The 26,481-nt window shown below is 43.1% G+C and overlaps 4 protein-coding genes and 2 long non-coding RNA genes across 8 annotated transcripts; 2 read left to right on the forward strand and 4 right to left on the reverse strand.

Annotated features, from left to right (window-relative positions):
- Positions 1–38: 38 nt before the first annotated feature.
- LOC119556517 (lateral signaling target protein 2 homolog) lies at positions 39–3,825 on the reverse strand. Its single transcript, XM_037868789.1, has 2 exons — positions 3,115–3,825; positions 39–2,123 (listed from the first exon to the last, which is right to left on the reverse strand). Exons 1-2 carry the CDS (start codon positions 3,296–3,298, stop codon positions 643–645), a joined length of 1,665 nt encoding a protein of 554 aa, XP_037724717.1. The 5' UTR covers positions 3,299–3,825; the 3' UTR covers positions 39–642.
- Positions 3,826–4,508: 683 nt separating this feature from the next.
- LOC119556628 (negative elongation factor B) lies at positions 4,509–6,892 on the forward strand. Its single transcript, XM_037868951.1, has 3 exons — positions 4,509–4,720; positions 4,826–6,124; positions 6,189–6,892. Exons 1-3 carry the CDS (start codon positions 4,589–4,591, stop codon positions 6,540–6,542), a joined length of 1,785 nt encoding a protein of 594 aa, XP_037724879.1. The 5' UTR covers positions 4,509–4,588; the 3' UTR covers positions 6,543–6,892.
- A 74-nt stretch (positions 6,893–6,966) lies between these two features.
- On the reverse strand, positions 6,967–10,711 carry LOC119556627 (protein HIRA homolog). Its single transcript, XM_037868950.1, has 5 exons — positions 10,571–10,711; positions 8,583–10,489; positions 8,116–8,480; positions 7,843–8,047; positions 6,967–7,769 (listed from the first exon to the last, which is right to left on the reverse strand). The coding sequence occupies exons 1-5, from the start codon at positions 10,605–10,607 to the stop codon at positions 7,140–7,142; spliced, it is 3,144 nt and encodes a 1,047-aa protein (XP_037724878.1). The 5' UTR covers positions 10,608–10,711; the 3' UTR covers positions 6,967–7,139.
- Positions 10,712–11,206: 495 nt separating this feature from the next.
- Positions 11,207–12,345, reverse strand: LOC119557118. Its single transcript, XR_005220041.1, has 5 exons — positions 11,988–12,345; positions 11,880–11,926; positions 11,722–11,822; positions 11,590–11,662; positions 11,207–11,533 (listed from the first exon to the last, which is right to left on the reverse strand). It is a non-coding gene; the product is annotated as an uncharacterized LOC119557118 (long non-coding RNA).
- Positions 12,346–13,402: 1,057 nt separating this feature from the next.
- LOC119558404 lies at positions 13,403–14,399 on the reverse strand. The gene is made up of 4 exons (XR_005220187.1): positions 14,037–14,399; positions 13,862–13,974; positions 13,729–13,800; positions 13,403–13,670 (listed from the first exon to the last, which is right to left on the reverse strand). It is a non-coding gene; the product is annotated as an uncharacterized LOC119558404 (long non-coding RNA).
- Positions 14,400–15,325: 926 nt separating this feature from the next.
- Positions 15,326–26,179, forward strand: LOC119558403 (cAMP-dependent protein kinase catalytic subunit). Of its 3 annotated transcripts, none has more exons than XM_037871935.1 (2): positions 15,326–15,383; positions 24,411–26,179. In XM_037871935.1, exon 2 carries the CDS (start codon positions 24,422–24,424, stop codon positions 26,138–26,140), a length of 1,719 nt encoding a protein of 572 aa, XP_037727863.1. In that variant the 5' UTR covers positions 15,326–15,383; positions 24,411–24,421; the 3' UTR covers positions 26,141–26,179. The 3 variants fall into 3 exon arrangements, with proteins under 3 accessions (XP_037727863.1, XP_037727862.1, XP_037727861.1); XM_037871934.1 differs by lacking the exon at positions 15,326–15,383 and adding an exon at positions 20,761–20,872; XM_037871933.1 differs by lacking the exon at positions 15,326–15,383 and adding an exon at positions 20,767–21,076.
- The last annotated feature ends 302 nt before the right edge of the window (positions 26,180–26,481 follow it).

Raw genomic sequence — 26,481 nt, forward strand, 5'->3', positions numbered from 1 at the left:
ACACCCCATTTATGCATTAAGTAATGATAGGCAGCAAGGAGTTTCTTCATATATTTATTTTCAAATAATTTGTGTTTTCGTAAAGTAGCTATGTTTTTTTTTAAAGCAAGTACTTATTGTTATTATGTGGTTTAAAATTATGCAAACAATTTGTAATTTTTTTAAATCTATTTCATTTTAAAACTTCTTATTTTAGTCTATTATATGCCAATTTTTGTTGCTTTTAAATGTATAAAACTTTTAGTTCGGGTTTTAAAAAATGTAAACCAACATGCCCATGATTTAGAGCATGTTCTATGACTGCAACCAAGATATCGAACCATAATGCCTCAGATCTTGTATAATTTTCGAGAATCGATTTATTTTACACTTACATATATTCAATTACAATGGTTTATAACGCTGGGTTATATATTTATGCATAATTTACGCGATTGGCGGGTGGATAAGGGTTTGGGACTCGGGGTTCCTGGTTTTCGTGGGTAAAGGGTAAAGCTAACTGAAGAACACGGAAGCCGCGAACTTGCAAACTGGTAAACGGTACGAATCCTTATCCTATACATGGAAAAAACTAAGCAACTACTAAGGGATCGTGGGGAGGGGTTGTGTGTTAGGGCCATGGGATTGGAAACCGGTGTCTCTCTAATCCTTGCCATCCTGCTCGGCCGTCTCCTGCCGACTGACGCAATTGAGGAACTCCATCTGAATGTGCGTGATTTGTGTCTTGCTGAAGCACTGCATCTTCTTCTTGAGGAAATCGAAGAACAGATCCAGCTCATCACGCTTGGCCAGTGCCTGGGCCACCTGTTGCTGCTGATGCAGCTCCTCCTCCTTGATGAGCATGTTGGAGCTGCTGGCCGCCGCGCTGACGGCCAATGGCTGGCCGGATCCGCAGCTCAGGGAGGGCAGCTGAAGGATCGTGGCCGTCGGCGTGGATGTGAAGGATGTGGTGTTACACAGCGCGGCTGCCGGCGTAGTGGTCACTGTGGCGGCATTCAGAGAAATCGCTGGCGTGCTGGAAATCGTCACACTGGTACTGGTCGCCTCGGTCACATCCACCAGGGATATCTGCTGTGTGGACACCGAGGTATCATGACGATTGGATGAACCACCGCCCGCCGCCGCCGCCGACGTGGTCGTGACCAGCGTGAGATTCTTGAGCTTGCCATCGGCCACCACTGTGCCACCGGCCAGGACACTGTTTGAGGCATTGCCCGATCCTCCGCTGCTCGAGAACTGATGCTGGCTGGAGCGAACCGTTTGCGGTTCGATGTCCGATATGCAAAACTCATGGGCATCGATGTAGTGGAATTCCTTGCCGTGGGTAACATCACTGCCGCCATCCACGGCATCGCCCACGCCCATTTCGCAATCCATATGTGCACCGCTGGCCTCCTCGTACATGCACACTTCCTCGTAGTCCACCTCGGCGCCGGTGGCCCCATCCTCGTCCAGTTCGTGCTTCACAATATCCATCTGACCGTCGTGATCCACCACATCGTCGTCTTCGTCGACACCGCACACCACATCGTCCTCCTCATCGTGGGTGATCTGGGAGAGCTCAATGCTGGAGATGCTGCCGTCGTGCTGCGACTGATGATGGTGATGGTGGTGCGGCTGGTGGTGATGGTGCTGCTGCTGCTGGTGGTGGCCATGATGGTGGTGGTGCTGCGAGACAGTGTCATCCGAAACGCCCTCCTCGTAGGCGGTCAGGATGAAGGTCTCCGCCTCATCGCTAACGAGGGTGATCTGAGAGGCGCCGTGATGCGAGGACAGGGTGGTTGTATCGTGATCCGACTGCCCATCATCGTCCACCACCTCGTCATCGTCGTCGTCCACATGCTGTTTCAGGTGCAGCATCGCTCCAATGGGCAGAGTGGTGCTATTGGAGCCCCCAATGCCTCCGCCGCCGCCGCCTCCTCCACTCGTTTCATAGCCGCTCTGTGTGTTCCGATGTGATTTTAACTTGGGCTGGTACACCGTCGACAGGAAGTCCAGCTCCTTGGCGTAGCGCCACTTGGACAGCCGGCCCTCAATGTACTTGGGCGTGCGCAGGCGGTACTGGTGGAACGTGTCCCGCAGGTTCTTCCACTTGCGACGCACCTCCTGCACCGTGTACTTGTCTGGAAAGGGAAAAATTAGGGGAATTAGAAGAGGGTTCATTGGAAATCCTAGGCATTTGTTTATAGTTCCAAATAAGGGAATCAAAAGGTGGAAACAGAAGAACTAACAGGTGGTATTTATTAAAAGGTATAGGGTGATGAAAAGGTTGTTCATTTGAAACCATAAAGAATTTGTTTATAGTTGATTCGAAATAGGAGAATCAAAAGGTGGTTCTGTAGGATCAGATTTATAAACTGGTTGATTGGCAAACAGACAGGTGGTATTTATAAACAATTATAATATATTTGAAAGGTGATAGCCAAGGAGTTTATTAGGGAAAATTAGAAGGCAGTTCATAAGATATCAAAAAGAATTTGTTTATAGTTCGAAATAAGAGAATCAAAAGGTGTTTCTGTATATTTGTTTATAGTTGATCCGAAATGAGAGAATCAAAAGGTGGCTTTGTAGGATCAGATTCATAAAGGTGTTTGTAACTATTGGAGAACTGACAGATGGTGTTTATAAATATTTATAAATGATTTGAAAGGTGCGAGCAAATGAGTTTTTTAGAGATCAAATACCTTAAATAAAGGAATTAAAGTATAATTTAGATAGGTTTCAAAAAAATTTGATACTAAATTACTCTAAATATTCAACTTCTATAAAGGTTGGCTTTATAACAGATATATATCACAATTTTAATTAGTCTATCCTAAATGCAAGTGGTTTTAATAGGTACATCTGTTATTGAAAGGTATAAATTAAGATTATAACCACTAGGTCTTGGAAAAAATACGAGAGAAACCGATAAAAGACAATGATATTGACATAATAAAGGTTTTTACTTTCGAGATCCCTGAAAGAACTTGAAATTCTTAAAATGTCTTATAGCCCAAGCTAATCTACGTTCTCCAGCTAAAGTTCAACTAGATTAACAAGGAAGTTACTCTTGAAGGAAACCTAAGAGGCGGTCAAGGAGCAGGCTAATCCCCGCCAGGACTTGGCACTCACTTCCTATCTGCTGGGCCACCTCCTGCCATCCGTTGAGGACGTCGGAGCGGCGGCGCTGGTTCGGCTGTAGCTTGTAGTTGTAGAGGGCCGGATTTTGGCGCACCAGGTTGATCAGCGTGAGGATGTCATCCGTGGGCGCGTTGTCCTTGTGGTAGCGCTTGCGCTCTGACGTCGACGAGGACATGTTGCTTCTGTGGGGACGCTACTGTTGCTCCTCAATCGTCTCACGTCCTTTGTTGATCCTGTTCCTAGACCGTAGTAGGGATGGCCGAATTCAATCCCGATCCTGTTGCTCGCATCCAAGTGTTTTGTTTTTGTTTACCCAGGAAAAGAGCGACTTTCGTTCTCGCCGAGATGCCCGCACACACTGGCACACGCACCCAAGCACCCACACACTTATGGCTGGGGTGTCGGAACACGCACGCACACACTCTCGCCCACTCGATGCCAAGGATAGCGAGTGTGTGCCGCTGGACAGGATCTCCGTCTCCGTGGGCAGTCTCCTTGCGGGCGGCAGCAATCTCCTCCAGAAGCGAGCGTCCTCGTCCGCGGGAATTAACTCAATTTGTGCGGATTTTCTTTGCACTTGATGCTCTTGCTTTGCTTTTTTTCTATTTTTTTTTGGCGTTGCTTATTTCGCGCTAGAGATGGCACATCGCTTAATTGGCGTTCGTCTTCACAGTCACGGGTTTACAAGGAGTCACGAGTCACAGAATCGCGAGGGTCCTTTGAACCGGTACCATTATTATTTTGAGCTGAAGGCCTTGGCTGCTAGTGCTTAAAGTCCAGTATTTAGCTAATAAATAAAAATAAACAAATAAATCAGTATGTTCTATAGTTTTGTATTTATTGCGGCTTATGACGTAAGATACGTTTGAATGGTGATGTTTTAAAAAAAAAAAAATATAAGTGTTGTAAATGAAAGCATTCAAATTACAAAGTACAATTCCTTCCACCTTCACAGATAGTATGTAACTTAAAATTAAAAAAACAAACAAAACGGACAATTCCCTAAAAATTGTTTTTAAAAAACGAACTAATAGGCTAATAGGTACCTACCCATGTATTTTAAATCTTTTTAATTCTATTTCATTTATTTATTTTGTTTATCTGGAAATATAGAAATGGATGTTTCCCAAAACACAGTTTTCAAATCCAATATTATGTAAACAATTCCTTAATGTTAAAAGCTTGCCTTTCCAATTTATTAAACATTTTTATTTATTATTAAGGTGAAGCATATTTTAAGTATTATAACTCAAACAAAAGGAATTAGAAAAATGAGTTAAAATTAATTAAAAACAAATCCCGATATGCAGGCAATGTTGCTCAGCGCCCAATCGATAACAGGCATCGATAACGCCGCGCACATGCAACCCGGCGTTTACTTTTTTTCTCTCCTCGCCAACAAAAAAACAACACAATCTTGCAAAATTCTCGTCTCGCCTTATTTCGATTTGCCGCATAATTGTGTATGATAATGAGCACGCCGGCGAAGAATAACAATGGGACTGGACTGGAGGACGTGAATATTCCGGGTCAGGCGTACCTGCGCGAGGCCCTGACCTCCTGCACGGATCCCCTGAAGGCCATCGAGAGTTTCCAGGTTTGTTTACGTTGCAACGAAAATGGGCGCGAAAAGTCCGATGGGATTATTTATTTATCTTAAGTCCACCTGTTAATTGGATATCATTATTACGTTCCATGGCAGCTGGAAAATGGTGTTTTGCTGCCTTCACTGCGCCCAATGTTGCCTTTACTCGATTTGCACGGCGTGCGCCGGCTGGACTTCCACACCTCGCTGATGGAGGAGCTGCGCGACAAGCTGATAGCCCACATCAACGAGATGGGCCAGAAGGAGCCGCGCGAGCGGGACAAGAAGCTCAAGGAGCTGCTGGTCAAGAGCTTCCCCGTTGTCCGGGTGAAATCGCTGCGTCCGGTGGTCATGGCCATTCTGCGCAACACCCAGCACATCGACGACAAATACCTCAAGATTCTCGTCCGGGATCGTGAACTGTACGCGGATACGGATACGGAGGTCAAGCGGCAGATATGGCGTGATAATCAATCGCTTTTTGGCGACGAGGTATCACCCCTGCTGTCGCAATATATCCGCGAGAAGGAGCACATCCTGTTCGATCACACCAACCTCAATAATCTGTTCTTCCAGCCAACGCCCAAGGTGCGAAGGCAGGGCGAAGTGGTCCAAAAGCTGGCCAATATGATTGGAACTAGTGTCAAACTGTACGACATGGTGCTGCAATTCCTGCGCACTCTGTTCCTGCGCACCCGCAATGTTCACTATTGCACGCTGCGTGCGGAACTACTGATGGCCTTACACGATCTCGAGGTGCAGGAGATCATCTCGATAGATCCCTGCCACAAGTTCACCTGGTGCCTGGATGCCTGCATAAGGGAGAAGAATGTGGACATTAAGCGTTCGCGAGAGCTGCAGGGATTCCTCGATAACATTAAACGCGGCCAGGAGCAGGTTCTCGGCGATCTCTCCATGACCCTGTGCGATCCGTATGCCATCAACTTCCTGGCCACGTCGGCCATTAAGATACTGCATCACTTGATCAACAACGAGGGCATGCCGCGTGACAATCAGATACTCATCCTCCTGTTGAGAATGCTGGCCTTGGGTTTAAGTGCCTGGGTGATGATCGATTCGCAGGACTTTAAGGAGCCCAAACTGGACTGCCAGGTTGTCACCAAGTTTCTGCCCGCCCTCATGTCGCTGATGGTGGACGATCAGTGCCGCAGTTTGCATGCTAAGCTGCCGCCGGATGAGCGTGAGTCGGCGCTGACCACCATTGAGCATTCGGGACCTGCGCCGGATGCCGTGGAGGCGTACATCCAAGAGAGTTCCGTGGCCAGCATACTGGCCATGTACTATACGCTGCACACGGCGCGACTGAAGGATCGTGTGGGCGTGCTGCGCGTCCTGGCCATTCTGTCCGCCTGCAAGGACGATCGGGCGTACGAGGATCCCTTCCTGCACTCGCTGGTAAGCAGTTTTTACAACATTTCTAGAGGAGAATCTTACTAAAATCCCTGGTATTCCTTTGCAGATTGCTTTGCTCATCCCCATGAGCGAGGAGTTCGCCACCGAGGACTTCTGCACCACGCTGTTCGACGAATTCATCTTCGCCGGACTGACGCGCGAGAATGTGACCTCTCGGCACATGCTGAAACTGCTGTGGTATGTTCACAATAAGCTGCCCGCCGGTCGCTTGGCCACCTTGATGAAGGCCATGCAGCCGACGACGGCCCACAATGAGCACATCCACAAGCTGTACGAAACGCTGCAGGAAAGGATTGGAACTGGGGCGGCGGAGACACCGGTTATCGAGGCACCGCCCATTGAGTTCGATTCGCCGCTGAAGAGCGTGCCCACGCCGGGACCACACTACAATGTCCAATAGCTAGAGGCGCCGGCAGTCGCAACACCAGCGACTGTCGTCGGATGATCATGGTTGATGATAACGATGATGATGATGTGCGGTGGCCATGCAAATGGCCACTTATTTACTTCTGAGCAGCCGGCGGGATGGCAATCCCCATTTAGCATGCATGCGCAAATCATAATTCTACTGTTTAGACTAAGCAGCGAGCTCTGCGACCGAATATTCGGATATAGTTTACATATTTACAAATGTATGGCTTTGTTGGCAGGCAACCAATTTGTTGTCGCTGGCTATTATATATTATATATTACTGTTACGCTAGTGTAACGATCGATTCTAGTACACAATATAGAGTACAAATCTAAGAAGGCGTCTTTTATATTTGGAATAGAGCTAAATCCAATCGGAGAATGAAAACAAAGATGTATAATTGCTTTTATCATTTCAATTTCAACCTCAACTTTAATGATTTGCATACTAACTGATGTTCTTTTCGGGCAGGAAGATTACAAAGTTCCTAATTTAATTCGGTACAAAAGGTTTTACACTAAACGCTTATAGCTTAGGGAAATAAACACAATTAAAGAGGTTTATTAGGGATAGGAGTCTTTCGTCTCATGTCAGATCTATTTCAGCGGCTTTGGAACTGGAAACTGGAGCTGCTCCCGCCACTGAAGCGGCCGGAGATGTGGAGGCAGCTCCACCGGATGTGGATGCTGGCGAAATTTCCACGGGAGAAGCATCCAACGGAGGTAGTGAAGATGAGGCCGACAACAGCTCATCATCTAGGCAGACGGTGGGCGAGTCTAGGGATTGAATCTCGGCGGAGGGACTAGGAGCAGGCTGTGGCACGCACAGCGATGACGAGGAGGATGAGGAAGATGAGGACGACCCGGAGCCGGAGGAAGATGACCCAGAGGATGAAGTGGAGCTGCTGGTGGTGGTGGTTGTGGTGCTAGTGCCTGTTGTCACCGCCGTGGGTGATCCTCCTGCCGATGCTGAGGCTCCTTTTTCTGTGGCCTCCTCGCCGGCTGCCTCATCCCCAATAGGCCCAGCGCCTGGCGATGAGCCCGCCGACGAGGCTGCCTTCGGTTGTGGTGGGGCGGGTGTGGCGAAGATATCCTTTTGCCTCTCGGATTTGCACTCCTTCAGCAAATCCACGTACTCTGAATACAGGCGCTGCCATTCGGAATGTGGCTTCAGTGTGTCCAGAACGCACTGCATTAGCTCCAACTTTGGCACGAACTAGAGTGGGATGGAGGTATATGGTGTATAAACAACATGATCCCTTAAAGATGATCCTTAATGGCAAACCCACCTGAGATATTCCCGGCTCCGGGATGGTGAGCAGATCGTCCAGGAACACACGCATTCTTTTCTCGGAACCATGGGTGGCCAACTGAAAGGTGAGCATCTTGTGCCAATGCTGCAGTTCATCCAGCGATTGGAGGGCCTCGCACAACTTGATCTGGTTCTCGATAAACCTGATTTTGGCACTCTGCTGCCAGCTCTCCGAATGCCTCCTAAAATATAAAGAGTACATAATAGTGTTAACTATATATTGTAGCTGCATGGACAGTTGATTACGTACAGCTCCATGCCGCCAGTGAAACAAAAGTAATTCTGACTGCTGGCCTGCATGCTGAGTAGTGGAAACTTCTGCTGCATTTGGTCCATGTCCCTGGGCAGTGTTCCCCGGATGCCGTGGTACATGATCGCATCCTTGGTGGCCAGCACCAGCCACGATTGCAGGCTCGTCGAGTAGGAGTACGAGTTGCCGCTGGGGAAGCCAATCAACGGCATTCCCTGATCCGTAACCGAGAACTGCACGGCCGTTCCATGTTTGTTCAGCAACTCCAAGCAGCCGGCCGCCAGGCTGATGACCTTTTTGGCAATGTCCCATATCCGCAGCAATCCGCATTCGGTCAGCACGCCCACCAAACTGTTGTCCGGACTCTGGAATAAAATGTTATTAGCTGGGGTAGATTGATTTTCCTTTACCACGACTCGATTTCTAAATGAAAACGAATTCATAATATAAATGTTTTTCGGACTCACAAAGGCGCAATGCACCGCGGAACTGGTCAGCGAGATGGCCGGAAAGACTGGACAGCCCGTCTCCATGGAAATGAGTCGCATGCTCCCATCCAGGGAGCACAGCATGGCATACTTTCCACACAGATTAAGATTGACTATCGGCGATCCCACATAGAATTCCCAAAGCATCTCCTTTGAATCCGAAGCGGTGACTTTTGCGAGCATGCCGTGATTAGTCTTCAAATGACCATTCGAGACATGCACACGATAGTCCAAGGCGGCCTTGACAAATTCACTCTTCCCGGTGGCCGTGACATTGAGGTTGCTGGGTCCATTGGTACTACTCTGGTGCTCCTCAAGTCGCGGAGAACGTGGCAATTCGCTGGTCTGGCCAGGATCAAAGGGCAGCGATTGCCGGCGCTGGTTGGCGGGTTGGGTTTTCAATCTGGAATCCAGGCGACCCAGATCCGCTTTGCTAACCAAGGGTTCCAGCGGCATTAGGGGTGTGGCAGCGCTCTCCGTGGGAGCAGCACAAGAGACCGCTCCGGCCGCCGCCGAGCAAGAAGTTAAAGCTGTTGTTGCCGTCCCACTGCTGGACACAATATCAGTGCTTATGGATGTGGGACCATCTTCATGGAGGGGTATAAACATGGGTGTGATTCTTCGTTTGCCATCCTTGGTCCTGGTCTCCGTTTGCTTGCTAATGGGTCGCTGGTTGCCCTCGCTGTTGTTATTGAGTGGGAACTTAGTGGGCTTGTCGCCGTGAGGTAGCAGCAGTCTTTGTGGATGCTCCATAGGTGAGGTGTTCTTGCCGAGACCATTGGCATAGCCCTGGCCGTACATTTTCCGTATAATGGAATTCTTCTCCTCTTCCGAAATGGCCTTGCCGAGCTCCTCCTCGGTAAACTTTAAGCAGGCGATGCTGCCATCGCCGCTGCAAGCCATCAGCAGGCATTCCTTTGGTCCCCAGGAGAGATCAAGGATGCTGTCGTTGAACAGTTCATGGATGACAATCATCGGTCGCTGCAGGGCGGTCATCCAAACGGAGAGCGAACGATCTCGTGAGCCCACGGCCAGGCAGCAGTACTGCAAGGGCTTGCTCGGACTGCCATCGTTATCCTGCCGTCTTAAGATGGAATTATGAAACCTTACACACGTCACCGCCTTGCGATGACCTACGAAATCCTTGTCGCACTTCCAGCCCTCACGTTCAATGATCTGGGCGGTGGGTCCGCCGCCATTCATGGCATGTGCCGAGACCAGATACTGGCCATCCGGCGACCAGGAGAGCCGCAAAATGTGAGTTGTACCGCCACACTCCTCAAAGGGTTCGGTTATCGTGTGCGACAGGTTCCAGTCCATGGTGTTCCAGATCTTGATGCTCCGGTCATCCGATTGCGAGGCCAGAAAGCGACCCAGTGGATCCCAGGACACGCCCTTCACCAGACCCGTGTGTCCTTTTAGGGTGGCCACCGAATGCGGAAATGCCTGGGCATCCCAGATGATCACCGTGTTGTCGATGCTGCAGCTGGCCAGATAGATATCGTTCGGTGACCAGGCCAAGTCCAGGACATCCCCGTCGTGGCCGCGCAGTGTGTGAAAGCATTTCCAGGACTCGTGATTCTTTTGCATGCCGCCGGTGCCGAAAACGCCACTCGAACCGGCGCATTTGCGCCAGATCATGATGAGCTTGTCGTCAGAGCCGGAGGCCAGATTTTGCCCGTTCTGCGACCAGCGGACGCAGTTGACACAGGCCAGGTGCTGATCCATCTGGCACAGCATCTTCGGGACATCCGCATCGCATTCCGCTTTGTCCGAGAGCACCGGCAGCAGATTCCAGATGACCACGCGTCCACAGTCGCTGCCCTGGCCTCCAGTTGCGAATTTCGTGCAATCCTGATGGATATCCACCGAGAATATCTGCTTGTCTGCCGGTAAAAACACAGGAAAACAGGGGTTATTATCCACCAATTGGAAAGCCCGGCTTTTTCCGCGTACGGCAAACTCACCATCGTGATGCACCCAAGCCGGCTTGAGGAGCCGCATTTACGATTTACTTATAGTTACTATCTTTTGCGTGCAACTAAGTTTAAATTAAGTTAATTTAAGCTAATAAACTAATGTGTGTTCGATATAAACAGAGGGAATGGTTAATCGATTGTTGATAACATACCCAGACATGGCCATTCTGGCTATCGATAACGGTACTTATCGGATATTATCAGTCGCTTGATAAGCCAATGGTCACACTGCCAAGAGCGGGAAATTGAGACATTTTTGAAAACTGATTCAACTTGGAGTGCTGGTACACTTTGCCAGTTGCATAATCGCTTGATTACCTATAAAAAATACAACGACAAGAACTGAAAGCAAAGAAAGTGATGAAAAGCAATAAAACTGAATTAAAAACATGCAAAAATTGGTAAAAAATAATCAATTTCACCAAAAGTGAAGCAGATCGTTAGCAGAGGAAGCAAGCTGTTCAAAACAGTCGGTCCTATGAAGAACCCCCAAGAAAAGATTTTATTCGACTAAAATCTGAAATCAAAAAAGGATAGATAGCAAACTGTCCAAAGCAGTCGAAACAAACCAATCCCAAAAACAAGTAATGCTCAACCTTTTCCAAATAACACTTTTGTAACCAGTTTGTTGCATAGACATTTATTTTACCGACCTTACTCGACCTTCTAATCAGTATTTGGTTTAGTAGTGTAATATAACTCGTGTTTGTGTTACATTTGCGATATTATAAATTACAGGTATGATGTATAATGTTGTGTATGTCGATACGATAACCGTTTATGGTTAAATAGAATATTTTATAATACGAGGTGTACTTCAATGAGTTGCGGTGTGTTTTTCAGTATCTTCCAGGTATGACAACATAATCCGGTGTATTTATTTACGAGTATGATGCAAGTCCTCCATCCTCTATCGCGCAGCCCCCAGTTATGTGTGGATACCTGGAATAGCTGCAAGTCGGGGTTTATTAAAGTTAATCCTTGGATTCTATGATCGTATTACCAACCTCATCCTCAGGATGTTAACGACGTCCTACTTCTGTTGAAACTTACATGTTAAGGGCACATGCATAGAGTTTCCTTAAGAGTTAGTTTCAAGATTAATAGATCGTAACTATGATTCATTGAAAATAGATTACCTAGTTAAAACCTTAATTACACGAGTGTCTGTTTAGAACTAAAAAGTTTCGTTTTGTGGGTCCTTAAATACAATATAATTTTGAGAGGATAACTGGAATAGCTGCAAGGTAAGGGGTTTTTCACGTTAACCATTAGAAACTTAAATCGTAATACCAACCTCCTCATGATAATAGAAGTCCTACTTCTGTTGAAGCATATAAATTCCTAAAGAGAGGGTTAGTTCTGGGATTAATAGATCGTAACTACAATTTATTTAAAAGATTACCTTAATTGGTGGCGTCTGTTAAAAAGTGAAAGTTTCGTTTTTAGGTCCTTAAGTACTATACAATTTTGAGAGGGTGGCTCGCGATATTTGGGGATTTTTCTCTTCCATTTTAACGAAGTGGCTCAAAACTGAACGTCAGTTGTGTTGAGCATAGTGTGCTTTACCGTTTCTGTATCAGTTAATACATCATCCAATAAGTTCTGTTGGTTTTAGCTGCCTTAAAGGTCTTTTTCTGGTTACTGGCGTCTGCTATGAGCGCCCACGTGTGAAAATACCAAGTGTGTGGGTCTGTATTACGGAGGACTCTGCACGTTACATCCTGGGGCTATTCTACAGGTAAAGTTTTAGTGTTACACATCTGAAAACGAAAAACTTTTGATTTGTTAGACCGGAGAGTAAAAAAAACAAACTTAATAAATAAAATAAGAAGAAAAACTTGTTTTTCACTTGCCGAAATATGTTTATAGAACACGGAGATGTTGCGTTGTCGAGCCCAAAAACGAAACTGAAATTATTTGGGGCTCTGGCCCTTAGGTCCAAATCCAAATCGAAATTCGATTTGACAGTAGATATCATGGCTAAGTTGATGCATTTTCTGGCTACTAGATCGTAAGCAAAAATTGGCTACGATATAGTTTCTTGTCTTTTTATTTGAATTTAATTTGACCTAACACGCAGGACCGAAAATTATCATTACACTGGACAACAAAATCGAAATTTTAAAAAATCACGTGATATTTGTGAAGACGCGGCTTAAAAACCACATTTAATATTTTGATTTAAGATATTTTCGAGAGTCGGTACTTAATTTCATTGATTAGCTTTTCAATAATAGCTACGATTCTTTTCTGCAGATATAAATTAAAGGTTCTATCATATTTTAGGTGCTTAAGTGGTCTGTTAACCCTTTATTAACCAGGCGTTTTATGTGGAGAACAGGCCTTTAAAAATAGAAATAAATGCATTTGCATATTTTACATGCATATAGTAATATTTTTTCTTTTCCGTTTAAGGTATCACCATATCACGACCATATGCGTGAATTTATAGCCTTTTTTTTGGCCAGTACTTTTTACCCATTGCACGTAGAGTAAAAGGGTGTATTAGATTCGTCGAATTGTGTAACAAGCGGAAGGAACCTTTTCCTACTCTATAAAGTATATATATTTTTGAGCCTCACTAGCCGAGTCGATATAGCAACGTAGATCGACATTTGTACGTAGAGCCTTTAAACTTGAGTAAACACATTTGATTACATGCTTTTTAAAATACTTATCTTATATAATAATTGTCAATCTTCCCCCAATAACATTTTTGTAAGCATTTTGTGGTATATATATTTATTTTAACTAGGGCGACGTTCTGAACAGTATTTGGCTTGGTTACGTTACGTTACGTTACATTGTTTTTTTAGATTTTTCTGTACATGCATATAAGTCGATGTGTGATTTACAATTTTGTGTGTCGGTACAATAACATTATCTTCATAATCGATCTGTGCTAAGGTTTCCGGATAAATAGAATATTTTATAATACGATGTGTTCTTCAATGTGTTGCTGTGTTCTTCAGCAGTTTGCAGGTACGATTATTTAGTTCGATGCAAAGTTCAATATTTATTTGCGAGTGTGATGCAAATTCTCATCCTCTATCGCGCAGCCCCCAGTTGTGGATACCTGGAATAGCTGCAAAGACAGAGGCTTATTAAAGTTAATGCCAAGATTCTTTAATGGTAGTACCAACCTCATCCTCAGGATTATAACGGACGTCCTACTTCTGTTGAAGCTTACATGTTAAGCATATGCATAGAGTTTCCTTAAGAAAGAGTTAGTTCTAAGATTAATAGATCGATACTATGATTTTTACCATAGTTTACCTAGTTGAAACCTTAATTACACGAGTGTGTGTTAAAAAGTGAAATTTTCGTATTGGGTCCCTGAGTACATTAACAGGACCTTATACATGCTAGGGGCACATGCATAGAATTTCCTAAGGAGTGGGTTAGTTCTGGAATTATTAGTTCGTAAATACATTTTGTTTCAATATATTACCTTAATTGGTGGTGTCTGTTAAAAAGTTAGTTTCGTTTTTGGGTCCTTAAGTACTAAACAATTTTGAGAGGGTAGCTGGCGATATTTGGGGGTTTTGCTCTTCCTTCCATTTTAACGAAGTGGCTCAAAATTGTACGTCACTTGTGTTGAACATAGTGTGATTTACCGTTTCTGTATCAGTTATTACATCATCCAATAAGTTCTGTTGGTTTTAGCTGCCTTATAAAAGGTCTTTTTCTGGTTACTAATGTCTGCTACGAGCTCTGACGTGTAAAAATACCAAGTGTGTGGGTCGGTATTACGGAGGACTCTTCACGTTACATCCTGGGGCTATTCTACAGGTAAACTTTGCGTTTCACATATCTGAAAATGAAAAACTTTTGATTGTAAAATTGTAAAAAAAAAAAAACTTGTTTTTTACTTGCCGAAAAAAGTATCAAGAACACGGAGATGTTGCGTTGTCGAGCCCGAAAACGAAACTAAAATTATTTGGGGCTCTGGCCCTTAGGTCCAAATCCAAATCGAAATTCGATTTGACAGTTGATTTCATGGCTAAGTTGATTTACTAGATTGTGCTATTAGCCATGTAGGAACCGAAAATAATCAATTGTATAAAAAATTCGAAAATCAGTCAAAAAATATCCTTTAAAGTGTCTTTTAGCAAGTCTTTCTTTTTAGAAAGTCTTTTAGGTTTAAAAAATGGTGTTTTTTTGACTAAAATCGCAAATCCAAAAATAACATGATGTGACCCCTTAAAAATATGCGAAAATTGGTAAAAAAAAAAAATAAATTTCTCCAAAGGTAATGCAGATCGTTAGCAGAGGAAGCAAACTTTCCAAAACAGTCGGTCTTATAGCTGTATTCCTTGATTTAGCTGAGCTATGATCGAAAAACGCAAAAAAAGAGTTTTTTTGACTAAAATCTGAAATCAAAAAAAATAATGATGCAAACCCTTAAAAAATGCGAAAATTGGTCGAAAAATAAATTTTCCCAAAAGTGATGCAGATTGTATATGAAAAAAACGTCACAAAAATGTTGTGCCGTTTTTTTTATATGAAGTTTTTGGTTTTTGGACGACTTTTTGTTAGGTTGAATACTAGGCCTTAAACTAAAGTATGCGATATATTATTGATATTCACAAAGGGCCACGTCATCGATAATGTTAACTAAGAAATTATCCCCTCTTTAGGTGCTTATAATTCCCAAGTAGTTCTAGCCTACCATTCATGACCTAGGTGCTGTGGTAGATGAAAAATCGGTTAATGTGTCGGTGTTTGTGGAGTGATTACGGGAGATACAATGTGCGATGTCACCATGTCGGAATTGGATCCCAGGACGCCTCTCCTAGTATGTTACCTAAATAAGTATTAGTTCATTAAATTAAATATTTTTACCAACTTTTTAGTTGATCAATTACTGTTAGATTTATCCTATTTTGGTCATATTTATAAATATGGTGGCTTTTATAAAAACTTAAAATAAAGTCGGACCGTGAAAAATCAAGGATGAATTTCTTTTTTTTTCCAAAAAAATCAGTGTTTTGGCTGTTAAAATGCAAGTAAAGGGCAGAATAGGAAAGGTCATACCTTGTTGAGCTCGTAGTTTAATTTTCAATTTATTGTCATTCAAACCTGGAATTTTTGTATTTTTGCCAATTTTTGCAAAAAAAAACATGATGCGTAGCACGTTGGAATGAAAAGTTTGCGCTTAGTAAGAAGCTTAAGAATCAGCTTGTTAAACTTTAAATTTAATTTTCATAGCGTTCAAACACTTCCGTATACCTGTTACGCCGTTTTTAATGAATATTCCATTTTACTCCATGAGTAACGGGTATAAACAAAGAAAACTTTAAGACTTTATTGCTAGATCAAGAAAGCTATTTTCTAGTCTAATTTTCATCGATAAAGATAAATAGTTAAAAGCAAATAATTGCTAAAAACAATCTGTTTTTACTTAAAGACTAGAACACCTCCCCCTTTTAAACACCTCTCATCCTATAGGCCCCACTTTTGCAACTCTATTTTTTGCATAACTGGGTGGGAGGAGTGAAACTAACGAAAGGAAACGAACAACGAGGAAAAGCGCCGAAAGTTTTTCTAAGCGCTTGGCTGCCATTGGTCTCCCTATTTTGTGGGCGTGGTTGGGGAAAATGGAATGGGGGTTGGGGTTCGGGGGTGGGGTCAAATGAATCAAAACAAGACTAATATTTTGAGAAGAAGGAACACCAAGTTTATCCAGCGATTTAGCTAGGAAATTGCTTTTGCAAAATTTCTCATTTGCTTAATTTGCATGCATGAAAATTGTCGCTGAAAATATATTGTTTGCTTATTTGTTTGTTTGCCTTTGAGGGGATTGAGGGTAGTAGGTACCCACTTTTCCCATTTTCCCCAGCCAGATTTATCTCAAGCCGCCAATTGACTGACAATCCGGACTGTCTCAATAAAGTGAAATGCGAAATAAAAGCAGTGCGAACAGCACACTTTACCTGGGACAATTTGCAATCCAACGCATCTGTCGCCGGCGACATGTGGCGTCAATGATGTTCCTCTAACAATCCCCCTTTTTCCTCAGATTTTCTCCCGATTTTCCCCCCAGTTTTTCCAACCTCCCCCCTCACCGAATGCCACTTGACAATTGTCAACAAAGCGCACGTAAAGCGATTACAGTCTGCGTGAGTGCAGGGAAATGGAAATGGAAATGGGCGTGTGTGTGTGTGGAGAGTGGATCCTTCTCCTGGGATTCCTCCTCCATGGATATCTTTTGTGATACACTCTGTGTATCTGACGGATATTTGGCAAATCCGACGCCAGCGGCACTTAAGCTGCTCAAGATTGTTCGCATTGTCGGGAAGAAAAGCTGGGGTTTTTTACAGAGGACAGGGAAAATGCAATGGATATATGTGATAGTTATGTAGTTATACCTTTTACAAGCGGTTTTACCTATAATATAATTTCCTTGAATCTTATGGTATTTTATTAGAAAATATAAACAAGTTTTTAAATATTAAAAAATACATACTCTTAAAATCTTACAGCACAACTATTTTTAAATGATATTTAATTATACAATAAATTATGAATATGTTTTTAAATATTTAAAAAAATATATATAATCTTAAAATCATATAATACAACTATTTTTAAATTAGGAAAAAATATATAAACTTTTATAATAGTTGTGAATGCAATTTTAAATTAACTATTCTATTATTAAAATAAAGAAAAACATCTAAGAAAAGTATATAATTTCCTAACAAGCTTAAAAAAGGAATAAATTAAAGAATTGCATTTTAAAATAATCCTAGCAAACAGGTCATTTAAAGTAAGGCCTTAAAATCTTGCAATAAAATGTAATTATAGCTAAGGAAAAAATAAAATTTTAATTAAATTAATGTAAGAATCCACCGAAAAAGTTTCAAATATCCCGCCCACTAATTCATTAGCCCAAAAGCATATATTTTTTTTGTTTTGGGACAAAAAGGAAAAGAAATCTTTTTGAGCCTGAGCCCAAAATCAAACCCAGGAAAAGCTCGCGAGCGTCTGCGTTGATTGTCCTTGATGGATGGATGGATGGATGGAATGGAGGGATGGAATGGATGGATGATGGACGTACCACCAACCGCAGGAACCACTCATAATGGAGAACGAAGGGTGGTGGTGCGGCGCTAAAAGCAAATGACAATCAGCGGAGAGAGCGGCAAACATTTAACAAAAAGACAAGAAACAAAGTTTAAAATCTAAAAAAAATATATATATATAGAGGAAGGGGAGGGGGTTTAAGAACCGTGGCACATTGCAATTTACATGCAAACAAACAAATAAGCCCGGCCAGCCCAGAAAACCACCCACCACCACCCGAAAGTATGGCCTTCCCTTTCGCACCGCTTTGTTTGCCCTCGCCACCCAACCACCTCAAACCTCTTGTCTGTCTGTCTGTCTGTGTATATCTGTATGTTCGGTTTCAACATTTCAATCAACGCTCGAGTGAAATGTGAAAAAAATCATAATAAAAGCAAGGATAATATGGCAGGCGAGTGGTTTGGCGGGTGGGTGGTGCAGAGGAAGTGGTGCCGCCGCCCAAGCGGAAATGGATGCGCATCACAAAAGTGGCACAAATTGTGTGGCATGTGTGAGACGTTGCATGCAGCTTTCAAAGAGAGCAAGTTGTGATGTCCTTAAATTGTAAAAAAAAACAACAATATATTACATTGCGTAAAAATACAAATTTACTTTCGAACTTCATGCTTAGTTCAGTTAATTAAAGAAATAACCAATCTGCATCATCAGTTTGGCTTTTCAGCGATCTTAGGGATGGCAAAACCTATAAACCATTCCTATTTTTTCAAAACATAACCCTAAATTCAAAATATTTATCGATAATTTCGATAATTTCGGTCTCTTCTACTCAAAAAAATTGTACCTTTAATTTTTTTAAGTAGAAGAGACCGAAATTAAAAAAAATTGGAACTTGCATGTTAGTTTTTCAGTATTTTTTTTTTTTTATTATTTGTTCCAAAAATATTGTATTCCAAGTTTCTGACTCAGCAAAACTTTCATCTACTTGATCGAGAGATTGAAATTTTGTCAAAACTTCAGTCCTTTCGACCACCTGGAAATGACAACTTTTTAAAGAGGGGATTCCCCACTGCAACAGCCGCTGTTACACGCTGTAAAACCAAGTCCCTTTCCCAAATGAATTGCCATAACAACCGTTAACCGAGATACATTTAAAATCTCGAGCAGAGTCGAGTCCAACCAAAAATGGTAAAAAAAAAAAGGAGTGGAAGGGAAATGCGACGACCAGAACCAAATCCAAAGTGTAAACATTCACAGCCTCCGTTTTGGCGAAGGAAAAATGGTTTGGCATGTGGGGTTTTTGGGTGTGTGGCTAGCCTAGACAATACTCACCCCCCCCCCCCCCCCCCACCCAAAAAAAAACCCCAACCTCAACTCCCTGTACAGCAACAGCTTCCTTCCTTCCGTGCTGACGTTTGATGTGCAGCCATGGAGCTTTATATTTTTTTCGAAAAATACTGCGAGTGGGTGGCAAACACGCAACGAACGTGTGGCAACAGCTAGCAACTACTGCAAAAAAAAAATGCGAACCAAAAATGCGGTATTTATTTCAAACAAGCTCAGCTCAGCAATCTGAAAATAAGAAAAAAAAAATCCGCTCACAAAAGGCAACACGAGTTCTCCAAAGCTATTGCTCCGGACTCAGATTCCAATGCCGATGGCAAACTGCAATGATACACAGACGAAAAAGTTTTATATACAAAATATAAGTATGAACTTGCTAAATTAGTTTCAGGACCCAGGTTCAGTTTTACCTAGAAAAATTTTTTTCGATAAAATACTGTCTAAAAACTTCACCTGCCATTGGCAACTGCAACGGAAACCAGACCTAAAATCGTTGATAAAAACAATTACATTTAAACATGTTAGTTTAAGAATAAAAGTTAAAAGACCCAGGTTCAATTTCACTTCAGAAAAAAATATTTTTCAGTATGTTGTTTTTTAAGATTGTTCTTCAGTATAAGTGACATCTTTGTGTAGATATGTATGGTATACCATTACATCATTAAGGAGTATTTTTAGATAACCTTTTAGAATAATATACAATTTTTTTCAGTGATCTTCCCACACAGACACACGATGCAATTGCTTGGCAACAGCTTGTGGGGAGGTGTCGCTAATGAAGTCGCAAACAGTCGTTGGCAGCAAAAAATTAAGCAAAGAAAGCAACGCAACGCAACGTTCTACATATCCAACCGCATCCGCATGCCTTTATTGTAATAGAAATTATAAGCTTATCCTCCTCCAGCCAACCCACCACCCCACCCCACCATTCGTCGGGCTGTCGTTTTAGCAACACGTTGCCCATAGCCAAGGATTTTACATCTATTGTTCCAATCCGCAACATCCGACAAAGGATGGTAATTGAAAACGGGCAACGTTGATGGTAAAATATTTTACAAAGTTTTAACATTCAGCATGGTAATACAAATCACACATCTAAAATCGTTACAGTACAGAAAATTATGTGTTCTGTATTGTTCTTTAACAATAGTTTTGGTATTTGCATAATTAAGCTTACTTTGATTTCAATTAGGTCAAATTCAATCGATTTTTGCAGAATTTAGAAGTCAAACAGTTGTCAGTAGTTTAAATGAACTAATTGCCCCACGTTGGGCGCCAATAAAATGCTGCAATATTTAAAACGGCCCATTTACCGTCAAGGTAATACGATTTGCGATTACATCCGATCTTAGCCAGAAATGTGGCAACTCTTTAACAACCGGAAGCGATCAACCCATGGACCAATGGGCTTTCGTCTCGCTCTAGTTTTTGTCCTCTTTGAAAAGGTAAAAACATTTCTTCGAGGGTGGTTTCCATTAACACTTTTGCACTGTTGCTGCTGGTGATGTTGCTACTGCCACTGCCGATGTTGCTACTGCTGCTGCTGCTGATGCGCACCACCAATGCCACAGCGACTGGGGCGCACCACCACCCACCCAGTGAACCACCGCTTTTGCTCTGCTGACGCTCTGCTTACGCCTCGTTTCATTTACAACAATTCATAATTTTAAAATCGCACCGAACTCGCCTCGTTCTGGTTCTGGTACTCGGTCCCTGTTTTTCTGTTTCTGTCTCGGCCTCAGGACTCGTTGGATGCTGCTCTGCTTTACTGCTTTTCCTGCTGCTGCCGCTGCTGGCACTCATTTCATTTGATTTTTAACTGTCATCGACGCCAGTTCAGACCGTTAGCAACGCGTTCAGCTTTCCCGTGCTTATATTGCTTTAAAATTTTTTTTAAGTGAACCCTAAAAATCAAAGGTGAGAATTCAGATCCAATTGAATGATCAAAATTAAAAGTGGTAAATTAAGGAAACCATTGTGCGGATTAACAATTATTACTGTGATAGAAAAAATGTAATTGAACATCTTTGGATTATGTCAAAAGCACTTTTTGATTAAGAAGAATTTATTCATTTCCTTGATAAAAAACACAACTTCAGGAGATACAACTTCTCCTAAAAAGTAAGCAATATTCTGTTAAACTATAATTAAAAGTTTAATACTAACCTACTTCCGCAATATCAATAGAATTATAAAATTAAATCAAGTCTTAAATTTTCAAGAACTTTCCTTCTTCCGATTTTTTTGAAAAATTAGATCCAAATGGCCCTGTTGATTATTCAACATCCAGCAATATCTTACGCACTCAATAAAACAAATCCACTCTGCATCAATCCATCCACCCAAGCAAACCAAATTTAACTTCCATTTGCCGCTGGTGAAATTGGTTACCCAAAACTCATACGCATCCAAGGGTTGCACTTCACTCTCATCACTTATTCCAAAAAACTCGGATCAGTCCACATAGTAGACCTGTCAAAAAGGGTTCAAATAAAATTCGATTTGGGCAACATTGAGTTGCGGGCAAAGTTGCATATGAAATTTTGTCAAATTTTCGGGCAACGCACACGGACACGGAGATACGGACAACGGACAGAGTTCCGGATGCGGGGCAGGGGTCTGGGGTATGTGGTATGTGGTCTGGGATCTGTCTGCCGCAAACGACACACATGGCCAGAGAGCCACAAGTGGCACATTATTTTAATTCGCAGTCAAACGCTGTAACGTTAACACCACAACGACATGTCACCAACAAACCAACAAGTTCATTTGTCTGCATATGTGCGTGTATGTGAGCGGGGTGGGTTAAACACAGGGCGGGAACAGGACCCTCGACGGGCAGGGTTAACTATTTGATTTATTTTTTGATAGTCAGTAATCTTCGAAAGCGAAGTAAAGGATATGTTACGGATCTGAACAATTTTTTTTTCAAAATTTCTAGAGATGCTAGTTTATAAATATATCCATTGATATATGTATTTAAGTTTAAATTCTAAGTTCTAGTTTAATTGACTTTACAATAATGATTGTGTTAAACTTTTTCAAAGTCCCACGTTGGGCACCAATAACAAGACACATTAAGATTTACATCAATAATTGGTAAAACTCATTATAAAGCCCCACGTCGGGCGCCAATAACTAAGTACATCCAGCTTAATCAAATCGTGGACAGGCCTGAAAAGCGAACCCAGACTTCGGTTAGGGTTGTACACCAGGTGAGCCGGAGAGGGTTGCAAACCAACTCCACGGGTGGGGAGATGAACTCCAGAAGGATTTCACAGCGGATTGGAGTGGCGTGGACAACTTATCGTTGTTTGATATGCTGTAATTATGTTATAAGGTTGCCCAGCCCAAGTGCCAGTTAAGTGTATGCTTCCAAGGGTTGCCCGCAATCCCAGTCGGGGGTGGCTTGAATTCAACTTCGATGATGCGACATCAATCAGCTGGCCGGTCTTAAGTGGATATGGATGGTCCACCACTCAAGAGGAATCGGTAAGGGATTACTCTCTACTCTGGTTTTAATTGCGGCACTGTTTGGAAAGCGAGGAAAAAAAAGAACTGAAAAAACTTGCCAAGAATTATGGAAAAGTTAGTTCGCAGCTTATACCCAGACGTAACACAAACAAAAGTCGGGATGCACTTTTCGCATTAATCTCAGCTCCATTTTTAGGTCTTGGAATTATTCTCAGCTGCAAAAGTTGTGCAGAACTTGGGCAAGGGCCATAAAAGAAAGTTATCCGACAGCTGCTGATTGAATATTAAAATGCTGCCAGTTACTCTCTAGCTCCATCCCAGCCAACCCCATAAAAAATGAGAAACGGGCAATTAAAGCCCTGCCCAGCATCAATCAGTGCCGGGAAAAATCAACGGAATTTCCAACGAGGGACAGATGGCCACGCCTACCGCCCACAGCCACACCCACCGCGCCTTAATTAGCATAATCTAATTTCAACTTTGTCGCAAAAACCCCACCCCCCACCATTTTTTACCTCACCCGAACAACGGCTGCCAAAAAATGCAAATCAACAGCCGTCCTTTTTTGGAAATCTCCTCCTCCAAAACTCCCCAATCATATATTCCTTTTGCGACAGTTGAAAACTTTATATATTTTTACAACGAAATGAAAAGACAATAAAAATAAAAAATTCCAACATGGAATAACAGAAAAAACAGAAGAAATGCAAAAAATTGTTAGGAGAAAGCGTATAGAAGTTGTGAATACCTGAGCATTTATTGCTTTATATATTTTTGAAAAATATATATTATTATAATCACATATAACCCGAACATTAACTGGGGTTCTTACCTAGCCAAAGAAATATTCGGATCATAAACGTATTTACCATTGAAAATGTTAAATTGATATTGAAAAATGCAATACAAAAGGGCAAGATGAAATGTCTAAAGAAGGATTGATAAAGACATATTTGAAAATGAATTTTATTGAAATGAGTATACGTATTTAAAATTTGTTTATCAAAGTATTCGTTGATATCCCCATCTGGTTTTTCAAAGGGTATTAGTAACAGGCGTCGGCTGTGGCTTGTTAAAAACTTTTTAAATGCGAAAATGAAAGAGCAACAAGGCAATGGAGTTCTGGGGCGGGGGCCTCAATGAGTGGTATACTGTGCCTGGTTAGAATTGACAGGCACACAGGCTGCACAGGATACAAGCAGCCAGGACACGGCGTCAAGTGCCTCAACAGTTTGGCAACACAACAATTGAGTTTGTCCTCGAATGTTCGCGGAAACGGGTGGGGCTGTGGATTCTGGGTGTGTCCCCGCTGTTGAAACATTTAATTTACTGGAATTTGGCGCGATGTGTGTAAGCTTATTAACAGCTTGGGGGATTGCGAGTCGAAAAAAAAGTGTGGAAACTGGGTAGTGGGTACTTTATCGCCTGTTTTTCTATGCAAATTTTGAAAATGTTTTCGGGGAACGGGCACAGATGTGAGCTTAATAAAGTTATAATAAAGGTGGCTTAGCTGACAGCAGCTGTGGAACAATGGATTTGATGCACATGAAAGTTAGGCTATTACAATTTCGTTGTCTGTGGATCTATAGGTAATTTAATAATGAAGAGAATTACCTTGGGTTGATGGCTAATTTAAAAGAATTTTACTTATATCACAATCTGCAAATTATATCCCGACTCTTTAAGACACTTTTAAGTGCAACCCCATAGTTCCTCCAACCATTTTCCTTAGATTTCCCTGCTAAGCAAGAAAACTCACATCCAAACACCAAGACAGTTTCACTGAGAGTGCAAACAGAAAATTCAGATTTAATTGTCCCATGGGCGATGGAAAGGCGGGAGCATGGAAAAGGCGGGGGAAAACGCCAGTCCAAGACAATGCAAATACATCCCTATACAAATATAAATCTCAAGTGACTATGGCCAACGTCTTTTGTGTGTTTTACTCCCATTTCTTACCCATTTTCCTTTCCTCTAACAGCAGGAGCAGCAATGAAGGACAGCAACAACAGTAGCAGCAGCAGCAACATCTCGTCGAGCAACGCAGCAGGGATGCCATGTTCCGCCGGAGGAGCAGTGACAACGGCAGGGGCAACCACCGGCAATGCCACGCCCAGTGCGCCCAGTACGCCCACAACAGCAGCAGCAGCAGCAGCAGCGGCAAGTGCTGCAGACCCATCAGCAACACCGCAAAATCCACAGCAACGCAGCAAGAGCAACATCCATGAGCTGAGGAATCAGGACTACGTCAGTCGCTTAATGGCCGCCACTCCACCATATTTATATTCCGCACCCGTGGGACCAAATAATTTCTTCTTCAGCGACATGCTGCGTTCCCTGGTGCAGGCGCGAAACAACGAGACGGCTAGGGTATTGCAGCTTCAGCAGCAACAGCAGCAGCAGGCACAGCAGCAACAACAGCAGCAACACCAGCAGCAGCAACATCAGGCCGCTCTGGTGAGGCGACCAAGGAAACGCTCCTGGTCACATCGTCCTTACTACGAGCAATTGCGAGAGCGACGCGATGCAGAGGAGAAACAACAGCAGCAGCAGCAGCAACAGCAGCAACATCATCACCAGCAACAGCAACAGCAGCAGCAGCAGCAACATCATCATCAGCAACAGCAGCAGCAACTTCAGCAGCAAATGGCACCCGAGAAACCACTAGAGCTAACCAATAAAGCAATAACACCCTATGGCTATGCCAAATTGGAGGCCAAACCGCCAATTACACCATCGACGGTAACGGCAACAGCACCACCAAGCGGCAGCACTGGCAACAAGACTGGTCTAGGTGGTGCAGTGGATAGCAATCTGCAGGAGAATACACCGCCGGCGGCTTCGTTGCCACCACAGGATTTGGTCCTTCCACCGCCACCACCCGTCTGGTATCCACCACTCTATGCACCCTATGGCATTGATCCATTGCATTTCTTCATTGATCTTCGGGTTTCGGGACATATTTACGACCGGAAGAAGGAGAATGTCTCACCGCTGTCGAGTAGCAATAATGCAATTGCCGAGGAGGGTTCACCCGGTGCGGGTTCCTGTTCGGGCGCCACTGGTTCAGGTACCAGTTTGGCAAGCAATTTGCTGAGCAAGCAGCGACATGGTTCCGCTTTTACCGTGCCCATTCCCAAGGCAGCGCAAAATGATGCAATCAATCTGTGCTCCAATGCTACATCTGCCAGTGGGGCAACTTCAGTCGGCGGTGGTGGTGGTGGTGGTGGTGTTGGAATGACCAGTAGCTCCACATTGGGCAGCAAATTCGAGCACTATGCCAAGTACTATGATCTGGGTGAGACCAAGGAGAATCATCCATCGAGCACGGCTGCTAATCTCTCGGCAGCCGCTGCTGCCGCCGCTGCAGCTGCGAATTTATCGAAATCGGGAGCCAGCTATATGTTGCAACATCTGCCACGCCTCTACAGCCAGTTTGCCGCCCATCAGGCGCAGGTTCAGAGCCAGGATACGGATGCCAAGTCGGAATCGGCATCGGTTAGTGCCTCCCTTTCGGCACCCGATCTCTGCGATGAGGATTCGCTGGGACGGAACTCCAGTGACACCGGCACTGGGCTGGAGGGAACGAGCGGTGGCCAGGGCAACTGTGACATCGATGTGGAGATCATCGACTCCATCAAATATCGCACGGATGGCGAGAGCAGTCGCTGTTCCAGCAACGACGAGGCCTCCATCACACAAATCGATTGAGGCTAATAAATAACTAAATATTTTATGAATAAAGTTAATGTGTCCATGATAAAGTTCAAAGTATTATTGTTATTTGGAAATTTGAGGTAAGGTAAGTGGTAACATAAGTTCGTAGGCAAAATAAGGTACCAAAAAGAGAATTAAAAGTGTATAACTATAAATATTCTATGATTGCTATAAAATACAGAATAGAATAGTTGGCCCAAAGTTCCCCAAAATGCTAGTCACTTGTAAAGGTATCTAAAAGTATGCAATGAACACCAAGTGTCTTTTAGACATCAAATATAATGTAGCATACTTTTAGACACCTTATAAGTGAGTTTAAAAACGCGATAGAAAAA

This window comes from Drosophila subpulchrella, chromosome X (genome assembly GCF_014743375.2).
Source record: "Drosophila subpulchrella strain 33 F10 #4 breed RU33 chromosome X, RU_Dsub_v1.1 Primary Assembly, whole genome shotgun sequence".
In the NCBI taxonomy this organism is placed as follows: domain Eukaryota; kingdom Metazoa; phylum Arthropoda; class Insecta; order Diptera; family Drosophilidae; genus Drosophila; species Drosophila subpulchrella.